General features: G+C 37.5%; 1 protein-coding gene across 1 annotated transcript; it reads left to right on the top strand.

Moving 5' to 3' along the window:
- The first annotated feature begins 1,265 nt into the window (after positions 1-1,265).
- Positions 1,266-22,559, top strand: LOC130245866 (P2Y purinoceptor 3). The gene is given in 3 exon segments (XM_056478641.1): positions 1,266-1,378; positions 21,159-21,566; positions 21,569-22,559. Coding segments are annotated over 2 exon segments (975 nt in total). The 5' UTR covers positions 1,266-1,378; positions 21,159-21,181; the 3' UTR covers positions 22,159-22,559.
- Positions 22,560-24,030: the final 1,471 nt, after the last annotated feature.

Below are 24,030 nucleotides of genomic sequence, written 5' to 3'. Positions count from 1 at the left end.
GTTATAGCCTGGAAATCAAATGTTGTCAGGGCTTCAAGAAAATCGCTTTGTTACTTTCGTCCAACGTTACTTTCGTCCCCGCTCTCCCCTATTTTTGCTGTAATTGATTTACAGTAAGTTACTGGTGAACGGCTGCCAGTGTGTTACTAGATTCTACTTGAAATTGTTAACAGTGTATGTTTATTATGTTGCTTGTGTTTAGTAAATGTCACATGATTTTATCGTTTCATTCAGGTATTTTCATGCTAGGTTTCTGCTTTAACTTGTTTCTCTCTTTTTTTGTGCTATTATAAATGAACAAAAAATAAACCGGTTTCTGTGGATCACATGAAGTCAGTTTAAACCAGTAATAACGTTTAAGATTAATCAAGAAGAGCAGTGAAACTCTGGTTAAACCTATGTAAACAAAAGCCAGATGCCTGCAGGGTAAAATCATGTACAAAAGGATCATCTGTTGACTGATGGTTTGTTTGTTGATATCAATGATTGATCAAACATAATGACAAAAGTGTCCTTCTTTTACTTGGGGCAATCTGAATTATTATTATATTTCTACGCTTGTCTCTTAGTTATCAATATATGTGTAATATATGTACTTTGTATGCATATGTAAATAGTATACATGTATTCACAGAAATCTTCAAAGGTTTTTTGTGCATTTTGTTTTATTATTATTTATTTTGTTTTATTTATTTTGTTTAATTATCAAAGCATAACTGTGAATTATTATTGCATTTCTACGTTTACCTCTTAGTTATCAATATGTAATGTATGTACTGTATATGTAAATGTAGCATAAATCTTCGTTTTTTTTGTGTATTTTGGTTAATTACCAAAAAAATACATACATATAAATAGCATTAAGTTACATTTAAAAACAAACCTAAAGGTGTTGATGAAAATGAAAATAATAAATTAATAAAATCTGTAGCGCTTATCAATGGTAAAGATACAGCTGCAGATACATCAATAAAGCATAATTTTAGTGACACCGTATAATAATAATTCATATTTTACATTACTGTGAGGGTAGGTGTAGACGTTAATAAAATACAATCAATGGACTATTTGACAAATAATACAAATAAAACTCGACCGCAGCTGTATCCCATCCAGCAACAACTGACCCTCATCAACGGACTACTTGACGTCTTTCAGCCTATCAGATAAGCTAGCTGTCCTAAACGTTGTGTGCTACATATTAATGAGGCGTGTGGGTGTGCACGGTGCAGGGTGTCGATGACGAAAGAAGTCTACAAAAGAAGAGAGCTGTGGAGTAATTCACTACTTCTGTTTTCCTCGTCTTACTGAGGAGATTCACGTTCATTTCGCTGATAGAGTTTTTGAAGAGGGAAATAACTACATTTTGGATGCAGAGGTAAGTTTTGGAGGCTTTTAAATCACTTTAATGGATGCTGAATTGAAACGAGCACTTGTTTATCGTCAGGCGTTTACACATGGTGTTTAGAAAAAAACATTAACGATAATTGCCACTATTATATACAATTTGGCCATCCAAATTTTGTTCTAGATGTGTATTCAGTTCTGTTATCTGTCAAAAAACAAAAATGAGTGCTTAAAATAAACGTAAGATAAAATGAATATAATAAGCTATATAATAACTGCAATAATTAGGATGACCCATAAAATTAATCATTAAAATATTTTATATTCATAATTCAGATTTTAATTGAGAGATAAAATTAGAATTAAAACATAAAGTATCTAATTTTAAAAATAAAAAAATTTCTAGCAAAAATGTTTTGTAAAATTAAAATGTAAAAAATTATGTAAACATGTCATTTATTTTTCTAATTAATTGATTGATTCAGTTTCTTTAAAGCCCTACAGCTCTATTAACATAATTGATTTTGTCTAGTAACATTAGTAGAGCAATGCAGTCTATTATGCATGCAATATCATTGTGTGTAAACAGAAAGTACTGTATGATACTGCAGGATGTAAGTCCACTGTAAGTCACTGTTTGCACTGCAGATTCCAGTAAGTTAGTGATGCTTCAGTGCATGGCTTCTGTTACTCTCTGTTTCTCTCATGCGCACGAACACACAGATCTCTTTAGGGGAAATAACGTCATGCTGTGGGCCTGAATTGGGTGTATAAAAGAAAACATTCCAATAGGTTGTTGATCCAGACCGTAATCTACTCTAGCCTTCTTATATTTATTTATTTTTTGACCCAAAGTAGTGGCACCAAGGAGTTTGTACATTCAAATACAAGCTAAATTTGAGGAATTTATTAAAAATACGAGTAATTGTGTACATGTAATATGCATATTTAAATACATGCATGCAAATATGTGAGAACATGTTTGTTTATATTTAGATATAAAAATATGCATGTATATTAATGCAAATATCTGTTTGCCCAGAACTAATTAATTTATGTACATGTATGTAATATATTTATTCTGTTTTTATGTTAGTCATTTTTATTAGCATTACTGCAATAATTCTGAATAATGTGCAGATGTTGATATTATTTATGTACAATACACTTTGTAAACTACTATTTTCTGTCTTTTAGTACACATATTATATGAGCCTGTATACTTTTTGTTTACCAAATAAGTGTTTCTAATTGAATTTGCATTGTAAACTTTAATTCAGATTTTAAAAGTTATGTTTTTATTTAATGCATTACGTTTTTTTAATTACTACTCTCAAAATCATTCTGCAAAAAATACCAAAACCATCGAAATTTAATTGCAAAAAAAGTGTACAGAGATTTTGTCTGGTCTTATATGTAATGTTGCTGTATGGAAATGTCACCACTTGATTTTTCATGTAAGCAAACCCATGCTCTAGTTTATTTTTGCACCTGACTAGCATGATAAATGCTTGCAGGGTTACAGACCCTCTTGCTGGTATCTGCTTCTATTTTAATTTTCACATACTGACACTTGCAGTGTTGGGGGTAATGCATTACAAATAACATGTTATGTAATAATATTACATATTCTACTGAATAATAAGAAAACTAATGCATTACTTAAAAAATAATAATAATATTTGAGTTACTTTTTTTAAAAAAGTAATGTGACTTTAGTTTAATTATCTTTTAAAAATGAAATTTCTGAATTAAAATTACCATGGTGAAATTTAATTACACACTCAATGACCGAATACAGTCAATGTTTTGAATGCATTGAAGAAAAGAAAAAAGGGGATTTTCTCAGTGGACAGTGTTTTTACGTAACTGTTTTACGCAAGTACAAAAGTAGCAAACAGATTGCTTTACACATTAATTAATCTGAATATACCGCATAGCTGTGGGGTCAGGAAGTTCTCAGAAGATAACATTCTGCCAAATTAAAAACAAAATGATGCGTTTTTTTTTTAAAGGTAAATGAAGGTTATGCAGTATGCTGTTAATTGCAGAGTTCTATTTAAAAACAAATGAGAGCCTGGAAGTTCTGAAGGAGATCAAGCCTCTGCCAGGTCAGAAAAACTAACCCAAAAGTAATGTAATGTGTATTTATATAGCGCATTTATCGTGTATGGCCACACACCCAAAGCACTTCACAATCATGAAGGGGGTCTCTCCACATCACCACCAGTGTGCAACATCCTCTTGGATGATGCGACGGCAGCCACAGGACAATGGTGCCAGTGTGCTCACCACACACCAGCAATAGGGAGAGTGGAGAGACAGCGATAGAGCCAATTGGGGTGCTTGGGAGGCCATGATGGCCGATGGCGGAAATTTGGCCTGGACACCAGGGTTACACCCCTTCTCTTTACAAGAAGTGCAATAGGATTAAAGACCACAGTCATTTACTCCTCGAGTTTATATCTCATCTGAATAATGGCATCCACTGTCAGTATAGTATCCCCTTTGCTATACTGGGGCATTAGGACTCACACAGACCACAGGTTGAGCACCCCCTGCTGGCCTCACTAACACCACTTCCAACAGCAACCTAGTTTTGGCATGCAGTCTACCATCCAGGTACTGGTAAAGTAACTCAAAAGTAACGTAACTCATTACTTACCATAAAGAAACACTTCTAGTTTCTTTTTCAGGGAGTAACTCGATATTGTAATGCATGTAAACTAGGGCTGAACAATATATCGTTTAAGCATCGCTATCGCAATGTTTGTATCCGCAATAATCACATTGCAGGATAAGATTATTAAAGCTTAAAAGATATAATTTTTTTTATTATTTTATACAATTACTTGTACAACAATCGATGAATATGATATTCTGTTTGTTCAATTTCTATATTTGAATATGGTTGGACTCCCCAGAACACCATAAAGCAGTTTAACTTTTACTGTCGTATTTACATTTGTTTCTATTGTAATCTATTGTATTTTACTCAGATGCACTGCACAGAAACCGACTTGATCATCCCAGTCAATCTCAATTCAATCCTAATAGAGCTATTCAAATCATCTGATAAAAATGATATTCACATCGCAAGATTTATAGCAGCAAAACAAAATGTTGCAATGTTTTCAGCCCTATTGTAAACACTATTCACTTGTATATGTTGTATTACCCGGGTGATTTTATTGGCTGGTTAGAATCGGTGTTGTAATGACGCTACAGATTTGATTACAATTAGCGTGCTGTGACCTGACATGTTTCCATTTGTCAACATGCAACATTGTTTTGATTGCACAGCAAATCTGCTCATGAGAAATTTCCCAGAAAAAAAGGTGTGGAAGAGGTTGTGTGGGGAAGGATTAAATCCCATGTAAATAAACCCATAATGCTGTCTTTCTATCACACTATCAGTCAGAAATCTGTCTGAAATCGGTGTAAATGCTTGTAATGTGAGGTAAAGGCTAAATTAAGACTCTTGCGGTCTCAGGTTGCTGCTCGCTGGTCCTTCTGTCACCGCCCTGGAGATATTGTCACAAGAACTACATGTGCTCGCATGTACACAAATTCTTAAATCAAGGAGCATTTTCGAGACAAGCAAAATATTTTGTCTTGTTTTAACCCTTGTGCACTGTTCAGACTGACTGTACATTTGTTATGTTGGTGGCTGTTTTTGTCCCATTGACTTATACTATAATGGCATTTTTTGATTGCACAACCATGACAGCATATAATCATGCATTCTTGATTGTTGCTAGTTTTTCCTGTTGGGAAGAGGTCAAATTTACCATTTTACTGTTGATCTTCAGTTGGCAGCAGTAACCTATGGAAGCCCATTCCTGTCACTGAATAAAAAAAAATTGGAAAAAATATATAATATAATAAAAAAAAAAATAATAATAAATAAAAAATTTAAGTCAGAATTCTGAGTTATAAAGTCAGAATTGCAAGTTTTAAAGGAGTTTCCTTTTATGGCGATGCCATAAATGAAGTATAAAGACTCTTTCTTTAGGTTCTCTACTTGTGATGTGGTATGGATTCGCAGCCCAGTTACCAATAAAGGCCAGGAATACACAGTATTTCGTTGACACTTTTATTGAACTGAAGTGAAGTTTATTAACAAACTAATTTCGAGAGGATCACGTGCTTATGATTTATCACAGCCGGTCTCGTATTAAGCTAATCAGTATCATACAATCATATGATCCATAAGCTACTATAAATACCACAGTTTTCAGTCCACTTTATCTTCGTTTGGAAAGAAACCCCCCTTCTTCCCCATTCTCCTCCTTCACCTTAGATCGGGCGGCACGGAGGCCCAGTGGTTTGCACTGTTAGCCCCACAGCAAGAAACACTGCCAATCCTGGTCCTGCCAGGTCAGTAGGTGTTTCTGTGAGGAGTTTGTATGTTCTCAGAATTACTGAGTTAATACAACCCTTTTAGTTTTAGCCCTTTATAATGTCTATGTACGATATGTCTGCAGCTCCCAAGTACACCACACGAGGGCATTCTTGCAATATGAAACAAATAACAGCTGCGACAAAATGTAAATCAAATAATTGTTACACATGTAATAGATAAATTATATAGAAATCCTAATTTTAGACTTTTGGAGGAATCACACAACCTATAGCTAGTTTCAGGCGCTCTGTTTATTGCTTTATAATTGCTATTTAGACCAAATGATAATAATTAAAAAAAGAACAAATCCATACGAATAAATAGACAGCCTAGTTCAACTATATATTTTCTTTTTGAAAGCGTGATGAACAATAAAAAGTCAGATATAGGCTTTATGCTGTGATTATGAGCTAATGTGCATGCATCTTTAAAACTCCATTCTTGGCCAGTCGGCATAACAGGAAACTCATTTGTAACTCGCAATTCTGACAAAATAACTCGCAATTCTGACTTAATAACTCAGAATTCTGACTTATAACTGACTTTTTTTTTTTTTACTTTTTTTTTTCCCAATTAATTTTTTATATTTAGTGGCGGGAACGGGCTTCCATAGTAACTCTACATATTCCTGTGCAAAGAAGTTTCTGGCATTTGAATGGAGTTCTATGGAGTAAAAAAGCAGATAAAACATAGAAATACACTTACTATGCTCACTATGTTCTGAGAACTAATGGGCTCATTTTGATTTTCTCAGACATATCATAATAAGTGTACAAAGGTCTCTTTTAAACACTCGTGCACATGCTATTCTCCATTTAAAATACAGAAACTACGTTTTTGTTTTTGTTTTTTTTTTCACAGTAACTGATAATCAATAGTAAAAATGACCGAATTTAGTTCTTCCCAACAGAAAAACCAGCAACAATCAAGAATGCTATCATGACCTTGCAATCAAAAACTGTCATTATAATGGAAGTCAGTGGGGCAAAAACAGCCCCAAACATAACCAAAGGGTAGTCCATTTGCTAGGGTTGTCTCTTCTGGAATTCGATTCAAATTTTAAAAACGTCCATTTCCCGTGAACATTTGAGCACTTTTGAGCAAGTTCTTAAACAGCGCTGATTTATCATTGTGTTCACATGCTCAACAGAAATGACTATGATTGGCCGTGAAGGTTATCGGTTCACTGAACTCACCGCTGTTTACTGAGTGTAACCAAAGATACAGGGACACTTGAGCGCTTCAAAGTCCCGACAATCAGCTGGTTTGTCTATAAGCTGACATACGAGCGATCTGCTGATGAATCGCAGCATTAAAACGCTCCAGTGTCCCTGTGTCTGTGGTTATGCGCAGTAAACCGCGGTGAGTTTGGTAAACTGATGACCTCCATGGCCAATCAAGTCATTTTTGTTGACCACGTGAACACAATGGTAAATCAGCACTGTTTAAGTCACCCAGCGCTGTTCACAGTGCCCAAATGTTCGCGGGAAGTGGACGTTTTTAAAATTTCAGTACAGATTGGTATCGAATCCCAGTATCGTGACAACCCTACAATTTTCCCAGAGTGTAATGTTGAATTTTTGAAAAATTGCAAAGCATTTCCTCAAAATATGTGTCAAAATAAGCTTTGTCAGCAAAAATAATTCCATGTGCTGAAACTAGGGCTGCACAATATATCGTTTTAGCATCGATATCGCAGTGTGCATGTCCACAATAGTCACATCGCAAGATATGCATTATTATGTCTGGATTGTAGTCGACCAGGAGCTACAAAACACATGATTTGTAATGTTACTGCTAAGTTTAACCATATTAGAATGAAGGTTTATTATTTGCATGTGTATTTAAGGCCTGTGACTGTGAGCTTTTGAGGAAAGTTTAGAACATTTGGGCAGAAAAATGTATGATATTTGGAGGAGAAACAGAGATGTATTGTGTTTAATTATTTTTACACAATTTTTGTCTTGTTTCTTGTCCAAATATCCACATTTCAAAGTAAAACAGGATTATTTCACTTACCCCATTGGCAGATAATTTTCCTTGTTTTAAAGAAACTTATTTCGTCTGAAACAACCTATATTTTTACTTGATCTAACAATTTTTAGATATTTAAACAAGAAATGAGACAAAGCATTTTTTGCATTGTGATCATCCAATTTTTGTACCTGAATACTAGTTAGACTCCCAGAAATCTGCCAAATAGAGCTATTTAAACCATCCTGTAAAACTGTATTTATATAACAATATTTTTCACAGAAAAATAAAATATCACATTATAAGATTTTAGAGAGGTGCAGTGAGTAGCACAATCCCCTCACAGCAAGAAGGTCGCTGGTTCGAGCCTCTGCTCGGTCAGTTGGCATTTCTGTGTGGAGTTTGCATGTTCTCCCCGTGTTTGAGTGGGTTTCCTCCGGGTGCTCCAGTTTCCCCCACAAGTCCAAAGACCAGTGGTACAGGTGAATTGGGTAAGCTAAATTGTCCGTAGTGTATGAGTGTGTATGGATGTTTCCCAGTGGTGGGTTGCAGCTGGAAGGGCATCCGCTGCATAAAACATATGCTGTATAAGTTGGTGGTTCATTCCACTGTGGGGACCCCAGAATAATAAAGGGACTAAGGCGAAAAGAAAATTAATGAATGAAGATTTTAGGGGTGACGCGGTGGCGCAGGGGGTAGTGCTGTCGCATCACAGCAAGAAGGTCGTTGGTTTGAGTCTCGGCTGGGTCAGTTGGCATTTCTGTGTGGAGTTTGCATGTTCTCCCCATGTTCGGATGGGTTTCCTCCAGACTACGACGAAAAGAAAATGAATGAATACAGAGAAAGTTGTGGCCAAATTAAGTCTCAAAATCATGTGGATGAAAACATCCCCAACATCACAAAAGGGTTAAGAAATAGGTAAGAATTAAGTAATTTAATCTGCTAAATAATCTGCCAATGGGGTAAGCAAAAGTTTTGCCTTAAGATTATTTTGCTTGCCCCATTGTTGAGAAATGCTTCTTGATTTTAAGAATTTTCAGATATTTAGACTAGAAACAAGACAAATTTAAGTACAAAAGTGTAAACAGAACCTGATATATAACACTGACAACTCAAGTGAGTCCTGATTGGGATCTCTGGCAGGTCGAGTACATGGATCTAGCCATCCGACAGCTGACGGCCATCTCTGTTTGCTTAAATCAACAGCCGCAAGCACCACTCCCTGTCCGTTCCAGTCTATTACTATCCACCATCTCAGTCAACATTGTTGCAGTAATGCAGTGAAATTGCACGCCACTATCTACTATGAAAATGAAGAGCTCCAGCTGCATTCTTGAACTGTCTATTTTTGACCACGACTGTGACTTCATGCAAGATCTGAAATAAGCCCAGGACAGAGCTGAAGAATGACAATTTCCCAGACACTGCTTGTGTAGATGCTCATTAACATTTTGAAGAGTGTCTAATTAGTCGATCCATTATTTTGTTATGTTTGGGTTAGATATTTGCTCTAAATCAGTCTTTAAATCTACAATTTTTGCTTGGCTGAGAAAACAACTAACAGGTTATGATTTAGCTCCGTAAGAAACGACAAACAGCACCCTATAGCAATTACATACCAGCTCTCTGGCAACTGGAGGTGGATTAAAATCCTGGCAACTAAAGAAAAAGCTTGATAAATTGATTTTACATCAATTTTGAGATTTGTTTAAATGAACCGTTAATCTCTCTTGAATCAATTTTGAGTTCAATTTGATCAGGAAATGGAACTCTAGTTTTGAACAGCAAATGGCATTCAATGGTAGTGCTATTGGCTATTTTTTAACACTAGATGGCACTCTAAGCTAGTTTTTAACGGCACTTTGCCCTTTAGGCTAGTTTTTAACTGCAGAGGTTTTAATGGCGTGTGGTGCTCAAGGCTAGTTTTTAATGCTAAGCGGCGCTATAGGATAGTTTTATTAGCAGATGGCGCTCTAGGCTACATTTAGCGCAGTATGTAGTGCTGTCGCCTCACAGCAAGAAGGTCACTGGTTCAAGCCCTGGCTGGGCCAGTTAGGTCATGTTCTCCCTGTGTTGGCATGGGTTTCCTTCGGGTGCTCTGGTTCCCCCACAGTCCATAGACATATGTTGTAGGTGAATTGGGTAAGCCAAATTGTCCGTAGTGTATGTACAGATCTTACAGATTGGGGGCCGATAGACTATTCCATCGCCGCAGCCATCACGATGCTGAGCCGTCATCGCGATGCTCCGCCCCGCACCCGTCCCAGCAGCAACCCACTCGCGAAAATACACACAGCCCCGTTTACACTAATACGTCTTGGTTTTAAAACGGCATTTTAGAACGAAAACGATCCACGTCCACACTGGCAATTCACTCAGCATTTCTGATAAGCCCTTCGTTCACACTATACCGCTGAAAACGCACATCATGTGACCACACACACACAAACACTCAGTGTCATGTGGTGCAGCGTATGAGTTCCAGCAGTCAGCCCAGAGAGCAGTGCACGTCGGACAGTTTATCAAGGATGTACCGCTGGACTATAGTTGTATAGATCTACCGCTCACTATAGTTGTTAAACGTGATATTTAATTAATCTCGTCTCGATCTAACGACTCTTCGGTCTTTTGAATCTATCAGGTAACGTGTCACAGCGTCAGTACACTGCTCCAATCTTTCGCTTTCACACTTGTACTTAGTCATTTTAGTGAAAATCTCAGATACTGTTGGTTGGTTCCTTCATTTTACACCTTTTTTACCAACCATTATAACTACACAGATCACTCTGCCTATTCATGCCAGAGTCCCACAGAAAAAGTGATTAACAGGTGGTAATTTGTGTGTAACTTATCTTTATTTATTTCTGATTTGGTTATGGGTAAAACAAAGACCATGCGGGTCAGGTAGTTGAAACAGTAGGCTACAAATAATTAATCCGTTATGAATTAATTATTCATAAATGATTAATTCACCGCAGCCTACAACGATGATGCCATCATCCATCGCAATGTTTCAAATTAGACATCGTACAATGCCAAATTGGTCGACATCGCCCAACCCTATTGAGTGTTGGGCTAACAACCAACCTCATAAAAACTAGATGTTGCAAAACACCAATACGGTGTGGCTAAATATTAACTTCGATATAAATGACCCTGTGAGTGACTGACTGAGTGAGTGAGTAAGTAAGTGTAGGCGAATTGGGACGCAGCAATTGGAGAAACTGCAGTATTGAATTTATCGATTAAATGAACTCCATAAGATGTAAACAATGTAGTAATACACTAAACCATGCTGGGTTCCACACAATTGATTTGTGTTGGGGCAATATAAAGGAATCAAGTTAAGTTTTTACTACAGCATTGTCGCCTCACAGCAAGAATGTCACTGATTTAAGTCCCAGCTGCGTCAGCTGGCTTTTCTGTGTGGAGTTTGCATGTTCTCCCCATGTTGGCGAGCGTTTCCCCCTGGGTGCTCCGGTTTCCCCCACAAGTCCAAGCACATGCGCTATAGAAGAATTGAATAAACTAAATTGGCCGTATGAATGAGTGTGTATGGATGTTTCCTATTACTGGGTTGCAGCTTGAAGGGCATTGCTGTGTAAAACATATGCTGAATAAGTTGGCGGTTCATTCCGCTGTGGCGACGCCTGATGAATAAAGGGACTAAGCTGAATGAAAATGAATGAATGGATAATTTCAGTAGATTGAACATAAAACAAGTTGTCTCCAAACAAACTCGAGAATTGTGCTTCAGTTCATTTTAAATAAGTAGTGTGATCAAAAGGCAAACGTCTTTTTTTTTTTTTTGAGTGTACAATATAAATAAATGATCAAACTGATATGCACTTTACGTAAATGCATACTAAAACATGTAAGCTAGTAAGAAATGTTGCAAAACTCAGTGTTTAGCTCAGTTTTAGCTGATTTTCAACATAGTCAGGTCTGGGTTTCTGAACCTGTCTGGACGAATCCTTTCATTCCAGCTGCATGTGAGATAAATGAAGAATCCTGATGCAGATCACTGGGATGACCTCAGGTGGGATAGACTAATGATTAGGGATCAGGGGAATCAGTGACTCAAGCCGGGCTGAAAAAAATGATTCATTTACTACATTTTTTTTTTTTAAGGTAAGTGGTTGCAAACAATTTATATTGGCTGAATTTAAATAAATGTATTAATCTTCAACTTAATTTGTTTGTTTAAATTCAGCCCAAATTAAATGTTTGTGACCACTTACCTTAAAAAAAATGTAGTAAATCCAATGAATCATCTTTTTTCAGTGTGTGCAATCAGATCCTGCTGGTTTAAAGGCATCTGCTAACACTTGCAGGTGCTGGCCGGAGACTAGACAAAGAGACGCTCTTGTGAAACTCAATGTCTCGTGTCTGTTGCACAACACTTCTTGATAATGACGTGAGACTTGGTGATGAAAGAGAAGAACTAACAATCCAAGAAAGTCTTTTAGTGTTTTGTGATTTTAGTAATTGTTAATAAAGTTTCCTTATTTTGTGATTTATTTATGGTTATGAATTACATAATGGAACCTTGGTCTTTGCTTTGTCGACTTTTGATGATGAAAATTCAACTCTACAGTTTAATAAAGTGACTTATTTGTCATTCAAGTAGTTTAAAATAATGCAATGTTTATCATGTAAATAATGTATAGAGAAATAAGTCTGCAAAATAACAGAAAATGTACTGGCAGTTTATTATGAGGTATTTGTAGCCTAATAAACAACACCAACCCAGACAATATAGCACTTTAAATTATTAAAAATATTCGTAAAAGTCCCTTTTTTACTTCTCAAAGTTAAAAGTAAGAGAGATCAAGATCCCATAATGCAATTCAAAATTATAAATGTGAAACAGTGAAAAATAAAAACATCAATCACAAAATACAGAAAACTGCTAATTTACAGATATATTTTTACAGTGTAGTTTAGCTAAGAGCATAAAGATTATTTATTGTGCAATAAACTCGCATTCTTGATCATATTAATTGTAAGAATGTGTGTTGTTGTTGATGTAATCTGCAAGTCAGCTTCTGTTATGTGCATCAATAATTCAAAATTCGTGCAAATGTTATATAAACACATTGACAAGCTTAGGAATAATGTTGGGATTTGGATGTGAAGCGTTGTGAATGGAGACTCTGAGGATTCTGTTTTTTCTAGTAAATGCTTTGCCTTTGATTGCAAAAAAATGAGACACTTCATTTTAATATGAATCGGCTCATTCAAAAAGAGAACTGAAAGGAGAAAAGAGGAATGTGGGCACTTTGCTGAGTCTTTAGCAAGCGTGTGTCACATGATTAGCACCACTTTATCATGTCTTAAATGTACTATTTTGGAGTTTTTAAACCGTATTCAATCCCAAAAAAGTATTTCTAGATGTACATTTATGGTTGTTTTATGAGCACAGGTATTTTCTACAGTGCATATACTGTACAGTTGAAGTAATGCCTCCTAACAGCCGAATGTCTTTGCGAACATAAAGTCTTTGTATACATATATAATGTTCCAATATGTCAATATTTGTTGCCACTGAAATGAACTCCGGTCAGCTGTGTCTTGTGTGTAAATATCAAGCTAATTGGGAATAAAAAAAATTACATTTTGGATGCTTTGTCAAATTGTATGGTAATTTTAATGAATTATATCCTCAAGATCATGGACAAGCAAAAACACAATCAAGCAAATGCCTTTGTTCATGTACGAAGTGTGCATTTTATTCAGATCCATATGCAGTTGTTTCTTCCTATATACACGCATGTAATGTATATGTACGAAGTCTTTCATGTCCAAGCATTTGTTTAGCTAGTATAAAGTGATGCTTTCCTTCTTGCATTTTCATCATCAAAAATAGGGCTGCACAATATTTCGAAAAATTATCGTTATCGTGACAATATAATATGCAATATTCATATTGCAAGGAAGTGCAATAAATTGAATAGAGTGGAGGAACGATGACATCAATTTGTATGCAAAAACCCGTAAGCGAGTTAGCATTTCCGGTTCCCTTGTCCCAAAGTCAATTGGCTTTTTCAATGGGATTTCAGTAAATAAGGTCTGTCGCTAACACAAACTCAAGATACTTCCACGTTTTATTCTATGACATAAAACACATCAGTTACATCACACTCTTGAGTTTTTTTTTTTTAATCGGTTGCTATCAAGTTGCTAAATGAGACTACAGGTGGCATGGAGACCTTATACGTCATCGAGCTGAACTGATCTGGAACGCAGCTTGCTTGTGTTGGGCATTTGGATTTGTCTGTTATTGAAGTATTTTCATGAATAATGTTTCATAGTTTAGTATATTTCTAATTGGGATTTTATATTGTGTGTAGATAATGCCTTCACTTGTAAAGACTGTCAAGACAGATTCATTTGTAGATCATTTATTTTAATAAAACAATATTATGGGGATACAGCTTACCAGTGCAGCCTGTCTCTTTCCTGCTCTCAGTAATGCAAAACATGTGAATAAATGTGTAAGGCAAGGCAAGTTTATTTATATATCACATTTCATACACCGTGGCAATTCAAAGTGCTTTACGTAAACAGGAATAAAAGAAACAAGTATAAGAGAAATAAAAACTAATAATAAAAATGGTTAAAAAAAAGCATAAAAACAGATAAAATGTGTTTTAAAAGAAGAGAAAACAATACTGCGATCTGTCAGACGTAGCACAGTGCTTATTCAGTAAAGGCACAGCTAAACTGATGTGTTTTCAGTGTTAAGAAATAAGAAAATACAAGACATTAACTGTCATTTTAACGTGATCAAAGGATTTTCGTCTTTTTTTTTTTTCTTCATCTGAACACATTTAACTGCTGTTATAACTGCAATATTTACACTCCTCCTTTAAAACGAATAGCATATGTGACTGTATCGGCTACATTTCGCTGTAATTCATGACAAAAAAGAATATTGAATGTTGTTCTGTGTCCATGATGGAACTTTCAGTCGTCTGTTACTAAGTTAAGCAGGCTGTATAGACGCGACTGATACACTTTTTTTTAAATGGGTCTGATGATAATACTATGTAGGCACATTTACACATACAGTTTCAAAACTTTTACAACTTTTTTTTGTTTATAGAATATAGCGTGGTTACAATATATTAAACCGAGCGAGTACATTTTTTTTCATGGAGCAAATTTCTAAAAATAAGCTTAAAAAGTTGTCGTTAGCAGGGCTGTGCTGACGTCACAGGCGAGCGCCCCGAAAACACTGTAGTCCGTTTATAGCCTAATGTTAGCTTTTCAACTTTTGCGTTTGCATTTAAGATCCAAAACTGCTCAAAGTTGTATTTTTGTGTGAGGATTATCCGGCTGGACAAAATATGTAAGTGTAATGAACAGTGTTTAAACACAGAGCTAATCATTAGCAATCTTTGAAAAGCCTATGGGAAAATACTATGGTGATTTTATCGAGGGAACCAGTTTTATGCTAGCAGCCGATTAGCCTACAAGGTGACGTCATAGTTCCCCCACTCTTATTAGTTTATGTGCCAAGCATTTGTGTACTACATAGGTTGTTTATTCAAATATGGCCAATCAAATGAGGCCTTTAGTATCTTTATCCCCACCTCTCCAATAGGTGCTGTTAACTGAACCTTCATTCATTCATTTTGCTTTGGCTTAGTCCCTTATTTATCTGGGATCACCACAGTGGAATGAACCACCAACTATTCCAGCAAATGTTTTACTCAGCGGATGACCTTCCAGCCGCAACCAGTACTGGGAAACACCCATACACTCTCGCATTTACCGGAGCACCCAGAGGAACCCACGCCAACACTGGCCCATGCCGCTAGCTGAACCTATAGCTGAAAATAAATAAATGACAACAGTTGGTAAGAATCAGAATATCCGCCAAGGTTTTCAGTCATTCTTGATGTTTAAATGTTTGCACATTCATTCATTCATTCATTTTCGGCTTAGTCCCTTTATTAATCTGGAGTTGCCACAGCCGAATGAACCACCAACTTATCCAGCATACATTTTACACAGCAGATGCCCTTCCAGCCGCAACCCAACACTGGGAAACACCCATACACTCTCATTCACACACATACACTACGGACAATTTAGCCTACCCAATTCCTGTACCGCATGTCTTTGGAATTGTGGGGGGAAACCGGAGCACCCGGAGGAAACCCTTGCGAACGCAGGGAGAACATGCAAACTCCCACAGAAATGCCAACTGACCCAGCCGAGGCTCAAACCAGCAACCTTCTTGCTGTGAGGCTGCAGCAACCTACTGTGCCACCGCGACCGTTTGCACCTTGACATTGTTGTTTTAATTAGCTCAAAAAAATCTAATCTGTTTATTTTAGTATGATTATGGTTAGAGTTAACCCTAACCCGTATGAAATATAATTATCACAACACTCAACAACAATATTGCGTATTTTCCCAGTATTGTGCTGCCCTAATAAAAAATCAATATAATTCCAATTTTCTCATGTGATGTATGATGTTTTAATGCTGCAAACTGATGATCAACAGTATAAATGACACATTTTACCTCTTCCCAACAGGGAAAACCAGCAAGAATCCATGATTAAATGCTGTCAAGGCTTTGCAGTCAAAAAATGTCGTTATAATGGAAGTCAATGGGGTAAAAACAGCCCCGAACATAACGAAAGGATAGTCAATTTGAAGAGTGAAGTCATTTGAGAAAAATTTGTGTTAATCCAGCCATGTTTGTGCACCATCTATCTTATTTGGGATTTAGCATTCAATGTAATCCCACACTAGGGAATATAGAGTGAAATATAGCGTTGTGCACATCCAGAGTGCTATACGTTTTCAGTATGATTAATGAATCTGCAACCGTGGCTCCGGAGAGTCTGACAAATGCTGTTTGTTCCCTCGATGTCTGCTTGAGCCCTGCAACCTTATTGAATGTTTTTAGTCTAATTGGGTTTGAACGAGCTATATGTTCTCTCTAATTTGGTTTTACTTACTATATTTGGAGTGTATAAATGTGTTTGCATGCACACTTAATGGATGTGTGGGTTTTTTGCATCTTCCATTGCGCAGTAATTTACCAGTGTTATTTAGGTATTTGCTGTGTTTAGTTCTGCAGGAAGCACTAAGATCTTTATAATAATATCAGTGTTTTCCTAGACAGTAATGAGATTTAAATAAAAAGCAAATGGAAACCTTTGCTTTAATCACCTCCTCCTTTTGCTGAGAATAACTCAAATGACAAAGATTAAGTTCTAAAATGATGCATTCATAATTAAATAAATTTATATTTTAATGAAATCTCCAGAGCAAATATGTTCATTAGTTGGCTCAATTTGAAATATAATATAAGGCGATGCAGTGGCGCAGTAGGTAGTGCTGTCGCCTCACAGCAAGAAGATCGCTGGTTGAGCCTCGGCTGGGTCAGTTGGCATTTCTGTGCTCCGGTTTCCCACACAGTCCAAAGACATGCGGTACAGGTGAATTGGGTAGGCTAAATTGTCCGTATTGTGTGAGCGTGTATGGTGTTTCCCGAGATGGGTTGTGGCTGAAAGGGCATCCACTGCGAAAAAAACGTGCTGGATAAGTTGGCAGTAAATTCCGCTGTGGCGACCCTGGATTAATAAAGGGACTAAGCCGAAAAGAGAATGAATGAATGATATAATATATTATAATATAACACATGGCATCACGGTGGTGCAGTGGGTAGCACAATCGCCTCACAGCAAGAAGGTCACTGGTTTGAGCCCCAGCTGGGTCAGTTGGCATTTCTGGGTGGAGTTTGCATGTTCTCAAGGGTTTCTTCCGGGTGCTCCGGTTTCCCCCACAGTCTAAAACATTTCAGTACAGGTGAATTGAATAAGCTAAATTGGGAGTAGTGTGAGTGTATGGGTGTTTCCTAGTGTTGGATTGCAGCTGGAAGGGCATCTGCTGTGTAAAACATGTGCTGGATAAGTTGGCGGTTCATTCCGCTGTGGCTGACTGATTAATAAATAGACTAAGTTGATAAGAAAATGAATGAAATGTAATATAATTAGAACTTTGTGATTATGACTTCCTGAATGCACATTGTTCAGCTTATCTCCTCATGCCTAAATAAATAAATATATGGTCATTAAATATTGATTTAAATGTAAATAATTAATTATTGTCATATTTACGTTATCTTAGAAAGCAAAATATTATAGTACAATGCATTAAGCAATCAACCTGGCAACAAGACAAACACTGTGACTATATTACAGCAGTTTTAGTAGTTGTTTTATGTTAGTATTAATGTTTGTAATAATAATCATTTATGTTTATGTTTTGAATTAGGTTTAAGTTTTTATCATTTTATTGTATTTAGATTTTTTTGCATATAATTTTATTTTGCCTTTAATTTTAGTTATTTTAAATCAAGCTTGTTTCTGTTAAATTAGCTGAAATAGTTTAATAGCTGTGTTAAGTGTTTTTAATAGTTGCAGTTTTATTTTATTGATCTATTATGGTAACACCTTTACAATAAGGTTCATTAGTTAATGCATTTACTAACATGAACTAATCGTGAACAACACCTGTACAGCATTTGTTAATCATAATTGAACATTTACTAATGCATTATTAACATCCAAGTCTATACTTTTTAACATTAGTTAATGTACAGTGAGTTAACATGAGCTACAGTAACCCTGAACAACTGTATTTTCATTAATTAACGTTAAATAACATGAACAAATACTGTAGTAAATGTTTTGTTCATTGTTTGTTCATGTTACTAAATGCATCGATTAACATTAACTAATGAACCTTATTGTAAAGTGTGACCTCTATTTTTATGCAATTATAACAATTTTGGTTAAGGCTATTTTAGTTTATCAGATTTATTTCTAATGTATTTGTTTTCAGTTCATTTTAATTTACTTCAGGCAACATTTTAAAATGTTATTAGTTTAACAATAATAGCTCGTCAAGCACCACTTACATTGCTTCAGACAAATAAAAAAAAAAATTGTATTCCTATTTTCGAGTTCTCTACATCAGTGTTTCCCAACCCTGTTTCTGGAGGCACACCAACAGTACATATTTTGGACGTCTCCCTAATCTGACCCATTGACAACAGGTTTTGGAGTCTCTTCTAATGTTCTGATGAGTTGATTCAGCTGTGTTTGATTAGGGAGAGGTTGAAAATGTGTACTACCGTGGTGCTTTTCAGAACAGAGTTGGGGAAACACTGCACTATGTGATGTATTAAAGGGTTAGTTCACCCAAAAATGAAAATTTACACTGTTTATTCACTCACCTTTGTGTGGTTTGTTTCTTTCTTCTGTTGAAATATTTTAAAGACAGCTAAAAACCTGTAAGTCTGCATGGTAGCTCTGTGGTTAGCACTGTGACCTCACAGTAAGAAGGTAGCTGGTTCAAGTCCTGGCTGGGCCAGTTGGTATTTCCGTGTGGAGTTTACATGTTCTCCCCGTGTTGGCGTGAGTTTCCTCCGGGTCCTCTGGTTTCCCCCACAGTCCAAACAGCATGTGGTATAAGTGAGTTCATTTTCCTACGGCTTATTCATTTTATTTATCAGGGGTCGCCACTGCAGAATGAACCACCAACTTATCCAGCATATGTTTTACACAGTGGATGCCCTTCCAGCTGCAACCTAGTACTGGGAAACACCCATACACTCATCCACAGACATACACTATGGCTAATTTAGTTTATTCAATTCACCTGTAGCGCATGTGTTTGGACTGTTGGGGAAACCGGAGCACCCGGAGGAAACCCACACCAACATGGGGACAACATGCAAACTCCACACAGAAATGCCAACTGACCCAGCCAAGGGGAAGGGCTTCAAAATGTACCCCTGAGAATTGGGACGGCGCTACAGCACCTGCACAGGTCATCAGATGTCATCGCAATCTCTTGCTTCATATGAGATCAGACGATCACGACTGCTGTAGTTATTCCAGTTGCTTATTTGTTAGTATTTATCTTCAGGAAATCACTGAAGGCTTATATTATGTTATCATAACGATCTAATGTGGCAATAAGATTGTAACTATACTGTGCATTTACACAGTGGTCATATTCTTTTAGTCACATTACATATTCTATGTAAACACAAGAAAAACAACATTAGCATTATGCAGACACTGTAAAAAGCTCATTCCCAGCCACTAGAGTTTTCTGACAGGGTATTCGAGTCGCTAGTCGTATGTTGTGGGACTGCTGTACAGGAGTTATGATTATAGATAGTGAAATTTAGGCGACGCAGTGGCACACTAGGTGGTCGCTGGTTCGAGCCTTGGCTAGGTCAGTTGGCGTTTTTGTGTGGATTTTGCATGTTCTCCCTGCGTTCGCGTGGGGTTCCTCCGAGTGCTCCGGTTTCCCACACAGAACAATGACTTGTGGTACAGGTGAATTGGGTAGGCTAAATTGTCTGTAGTGTATGAGTATAAATGAGAGTGTGTGGATGTTTCCCAGATATGGGTTGATGGATAAGTGCTGGATAAGTTGGTGGTTCATTCCGCTGCGGCGACCGCAGATTAATAAAGGGACTAAGCCGAAAAGAAAATGAATGAATGATAGCGAAATTTAGCAGGTTTTTTTAAAAGCATGACGGTAAAACACAAACGCGGTTATGAATCTATTAAAACATCTGCTTGTTTGTTCTAAAAATTCTTAATAATTATAAAAAATACTAATTTGTGGATCTCCTTAATTCCGGGTTCAGCTCTCCAGCCGTTGTGGCTGATGTATTCTGGGAAATTTTCTTACCCCTTGGTTTCAAGTGTGGTCCTGAAAAATCTTCGTTCGAAGGGCTATTCACCCCTTCCCCTTAGCCCTACCCCTTCAAGTTAAAGAGAATTGGGACACCCCTACCCCTCGTTTTGCGCGTTCCCGTGAAGGGGTAGGGGTAGAATTGGGATTAGGCCTCTGTCATGCGCTGCAGCGTCTGAGTTCCAGCAGTCAGCCCAGAGAGCAGTGCACATCGGACAGTTTATCAAGGATGTACCGCTGGATCGCGTCTCACTATAGTTGTTAAACGTGATATTTAATTAACCTCGTCTCGATCTAACGACTCTTCGGTCTTTTAAATCTATCACGTAACATGTCACAGCATCAGTACACTGCTTCAGTCTTTCGCTTTCACGCTTGTACAAAGACCATGCAGGTCAGGTAGTTGAAACGGTAGGCTACAAATAATTAATCCGTTATGAATTAATGAATAAATAATTTATAAATAATTAATTCACCGCCAACTACGACAACGATGCCATCCTCCATCACGATGTTTTACATTAGACATCGTACAATGCCAAATTGGTCGACATCGCCCAACCCTAGTGTGTGTTGAGGTGGGGTAGAGACAAGGGGTCTTGGTTTTATTCATTTAAACACAACATTATCAATCATGCATATATTTAATTACAACTAAAACTGATGCATAAACATTTCTGTTTTTCAGAATGTGAGACACGCACCAAAATAATGGACTTCCTGAACGTTTCCACCACGACTCTTCCTTCCTGCACATACAAAGAGGACTTCAAGCGTGTCCTCCTACCGTCCGTCTACAGCCTGGTCTTCATCTTCGGCCTTCCTCTCAACTTCATCATCATCCTGCGTATCTGGGGCTCACGCCGGGCTCTGACCAGGACCAAAATCTACATGCTCAATCTAGCGGTGGCTGACTTTCTGTACGTCTGCTCGCTCCCGCTCCTCATCTACAACTACGCCAGCAAAGACTACTGGCCGTTCGGCGACTTCACCTGCCGTCTGGTGCGCTTTCAATTCTACAGCAACCTGCACGGGAGCATCTTCTTCCTCACATGCATCAGTTTCCAGCGCTACATGGGCATCTGCCATCCGCTGTCCTATGGCCCAAACAAGGCGGGCGCAGACTAGCATGGTGGGTTTGTGCTGGCGTTTGGGTTTCTGTTGCAATTCTTTGCGCTCCAACATTTGAGTTTGCCTCTACTGGCATCCAGCGCAATCGGACGGTATGCTACGACCTTAGCGAACCATCCCGCTCAACATCATACTTCCCATACGGCATCGCTTTGACCATTCTAGGATTCATTGTGCCTTTTCTTGTAATTATCGTGCTTTATTGCAAGATGGCGCGCGTTCTTTGGCAGGTCGGCGAAGCTCGGGAGGTTTCCGCTGCGGAGAAGAAGAACAAAGCTGTTAGGATGATCATCATCGTAATGCTGGTGTTCGCCATTAGCTTTTTACCGTTCCACGTGACTAAAACGCTGTATCTGCTGGTGAGGTCTCTGCCCACGGCACCATGCGAGCTGAGAAACCTGCTGTCGGTGGTGTATAAAAGCACACGTCCGTTCGCTAGCATGAACAGCGTACTGGATCCCATTCTGTTTTACTTCACGCAGCCGCAGTACAGACGCAGTACCAAGAGCCTGCTGCTCAAAATCACCTCCTTGAAAGACAAGACGGTCAAAGTGTGAGGCCTAATATTGATGGTTTGCTGAGTGGCTGGAGTGTTTTCATGATCCGATATTGATCGGCCATACTGGAGAGCAAAACGTAAACAATGGACATTTCCGTGTTTCACAGTATTGGAAGTTATCATAGTTGGGTAAACTTAGGCTATGTGCACACTGCAGGCAAATGTGGCCCAAATCTGATTTTTTTGCCTACATGTGACTGATCTGTTTTTATCATGACAGTGTGAACGGCCTAACCGCATGGAATCTGATCTTTTCAATTCCTATTTCGGCCACTTTCGTATGTGATATTAAATCAGATACCGATCTGGGTCCTCATGTATAGGCATGGGCCGGTATATGATTCTGACGGTATAATAACCTTGGATAAAAATATCACGGTTTCATGGTATCACGGTATTGTGCTCACTGCTCTAAAATATAGTCTTTTAAATGTCTGGGTAAAACAAACTTTTTTTTGTCGCCTTTTGAAAACAATTTATATATATATAATAATATAATATATATAATAATATAATACAATATATAAATTTTTTTGAAAAATTTATGATGTTTTGGAGCAGGAAACACATCAGGCTAAATAATTCAAGTGAATCATTGACTTCTGCTGTCTTCATTAGTTTCAAAAACACAGATGTCTTTACAATTTAAAATGGCATCTCTGGATATTTTTATTTCAGCTGGAGATATTGTTCTAAAAAACAAAAAATAAATAAATAAATTAAAATCTTACACATACCTTAGGAATGGTATTACAGAAAATTTTGGCGGTATTAAAACCTTGACTTTTCCAAACTGCGGTATCTTGAAAAACGGTTATCGTCCATGCCTACATGTATCAACGCTGCGTACGCACAAAAACTTTGCGTACGCCAGGTTTCACGCTCACGTTTGGATTTACTAACGATGAAATTAACGTGAATATGTGCATTGGTCCATGCCAACTTCATGTCTGGCGTATGTGGAGTTCTTGTGCGTGTTTGTTTTATTTCCATTTGGCGACTCCTAGAGGCAATTATGTGAAATTGCACACTACAATATTGCACCAACACATGTGAAAAACATTGCTGTTAATTTATAATTATAATTCTAATTGATAAAATGGGTTATCCTTATGTTGGCCTTATTAGAGGACATTGTCAATGGTCAAATCCGAAGGCTCCAAGATGGCAGGGTGCGCGATGGGTGGCTTCTTGGTGAGTGATGTATTTAAAGATAATATTACAGCTAAGTTTTATTTTTATTTTTTTATTGAACGTAATTATTTAACTGCATATCAGGAGACCGCGATTATCCGTTCAAGACATGGCTGTTAACAACCCACAAACTGACTAAGAGCGCAGATACAATGATGACCATTCTCGCACTCGGTCAGTTGTAGAGCAGGCAATTGGGCTGCTGAAATGCCAAAGGCGCTGCCTTGATATGAATGGAGGGGTGCTGCTATAGCGCCCTAAAAAAGTGTTCTTATAATACAGCTGTCTCCCACAAACATGGATACTACTCCAGACAGTAAAGTGTTCTGCACAATCGAGGCAACTCTCTCCTCCAAGGGTGTTAGTTGAGCATCCCCTGCGCCGCTGGTCAGCTAAACTCTCCCACTCAATTTTTTTCTTTTGTTATTAATTCCGGAGGACAAACTTGCAAATAACACAGTTTTTATTCGATCTACCTCCGATAGGAGCACCTCCAATTCACATTCTGTTAAGTTTCTTTGCTTGTTTTTGCCATTGCTTTTTCATTTGGTTTTGCCAAAGTAGAGTCATTACCATATTTATTATGGGGATGAGGTAGGGAGGGGTTTTGCGTTCATGCACATGCGCTCAGTTTCACGCTAATTCGGATGTACAAAGAGAATATGTGTGGGATTCA

This window comes from Danio aesculapii, chromosome 18 (genome assembly GCF_903798145.1).
Source record: "Danio aesculapii chromosome 18, fDanAes4.1, whole genome shotgun sequence".
NCBI classification, from domain to species: Eukaryota; Metazoa; Chordata; class Actinopteri; order Cypriniformes; family Danionidae; genus Danio; species Danio aesculapii.
The sequence above is the reverse complement of the archived record's forward strand: the minus strand, read 5'-3'. Positions and strand labels throughout refer to the sequence as shown.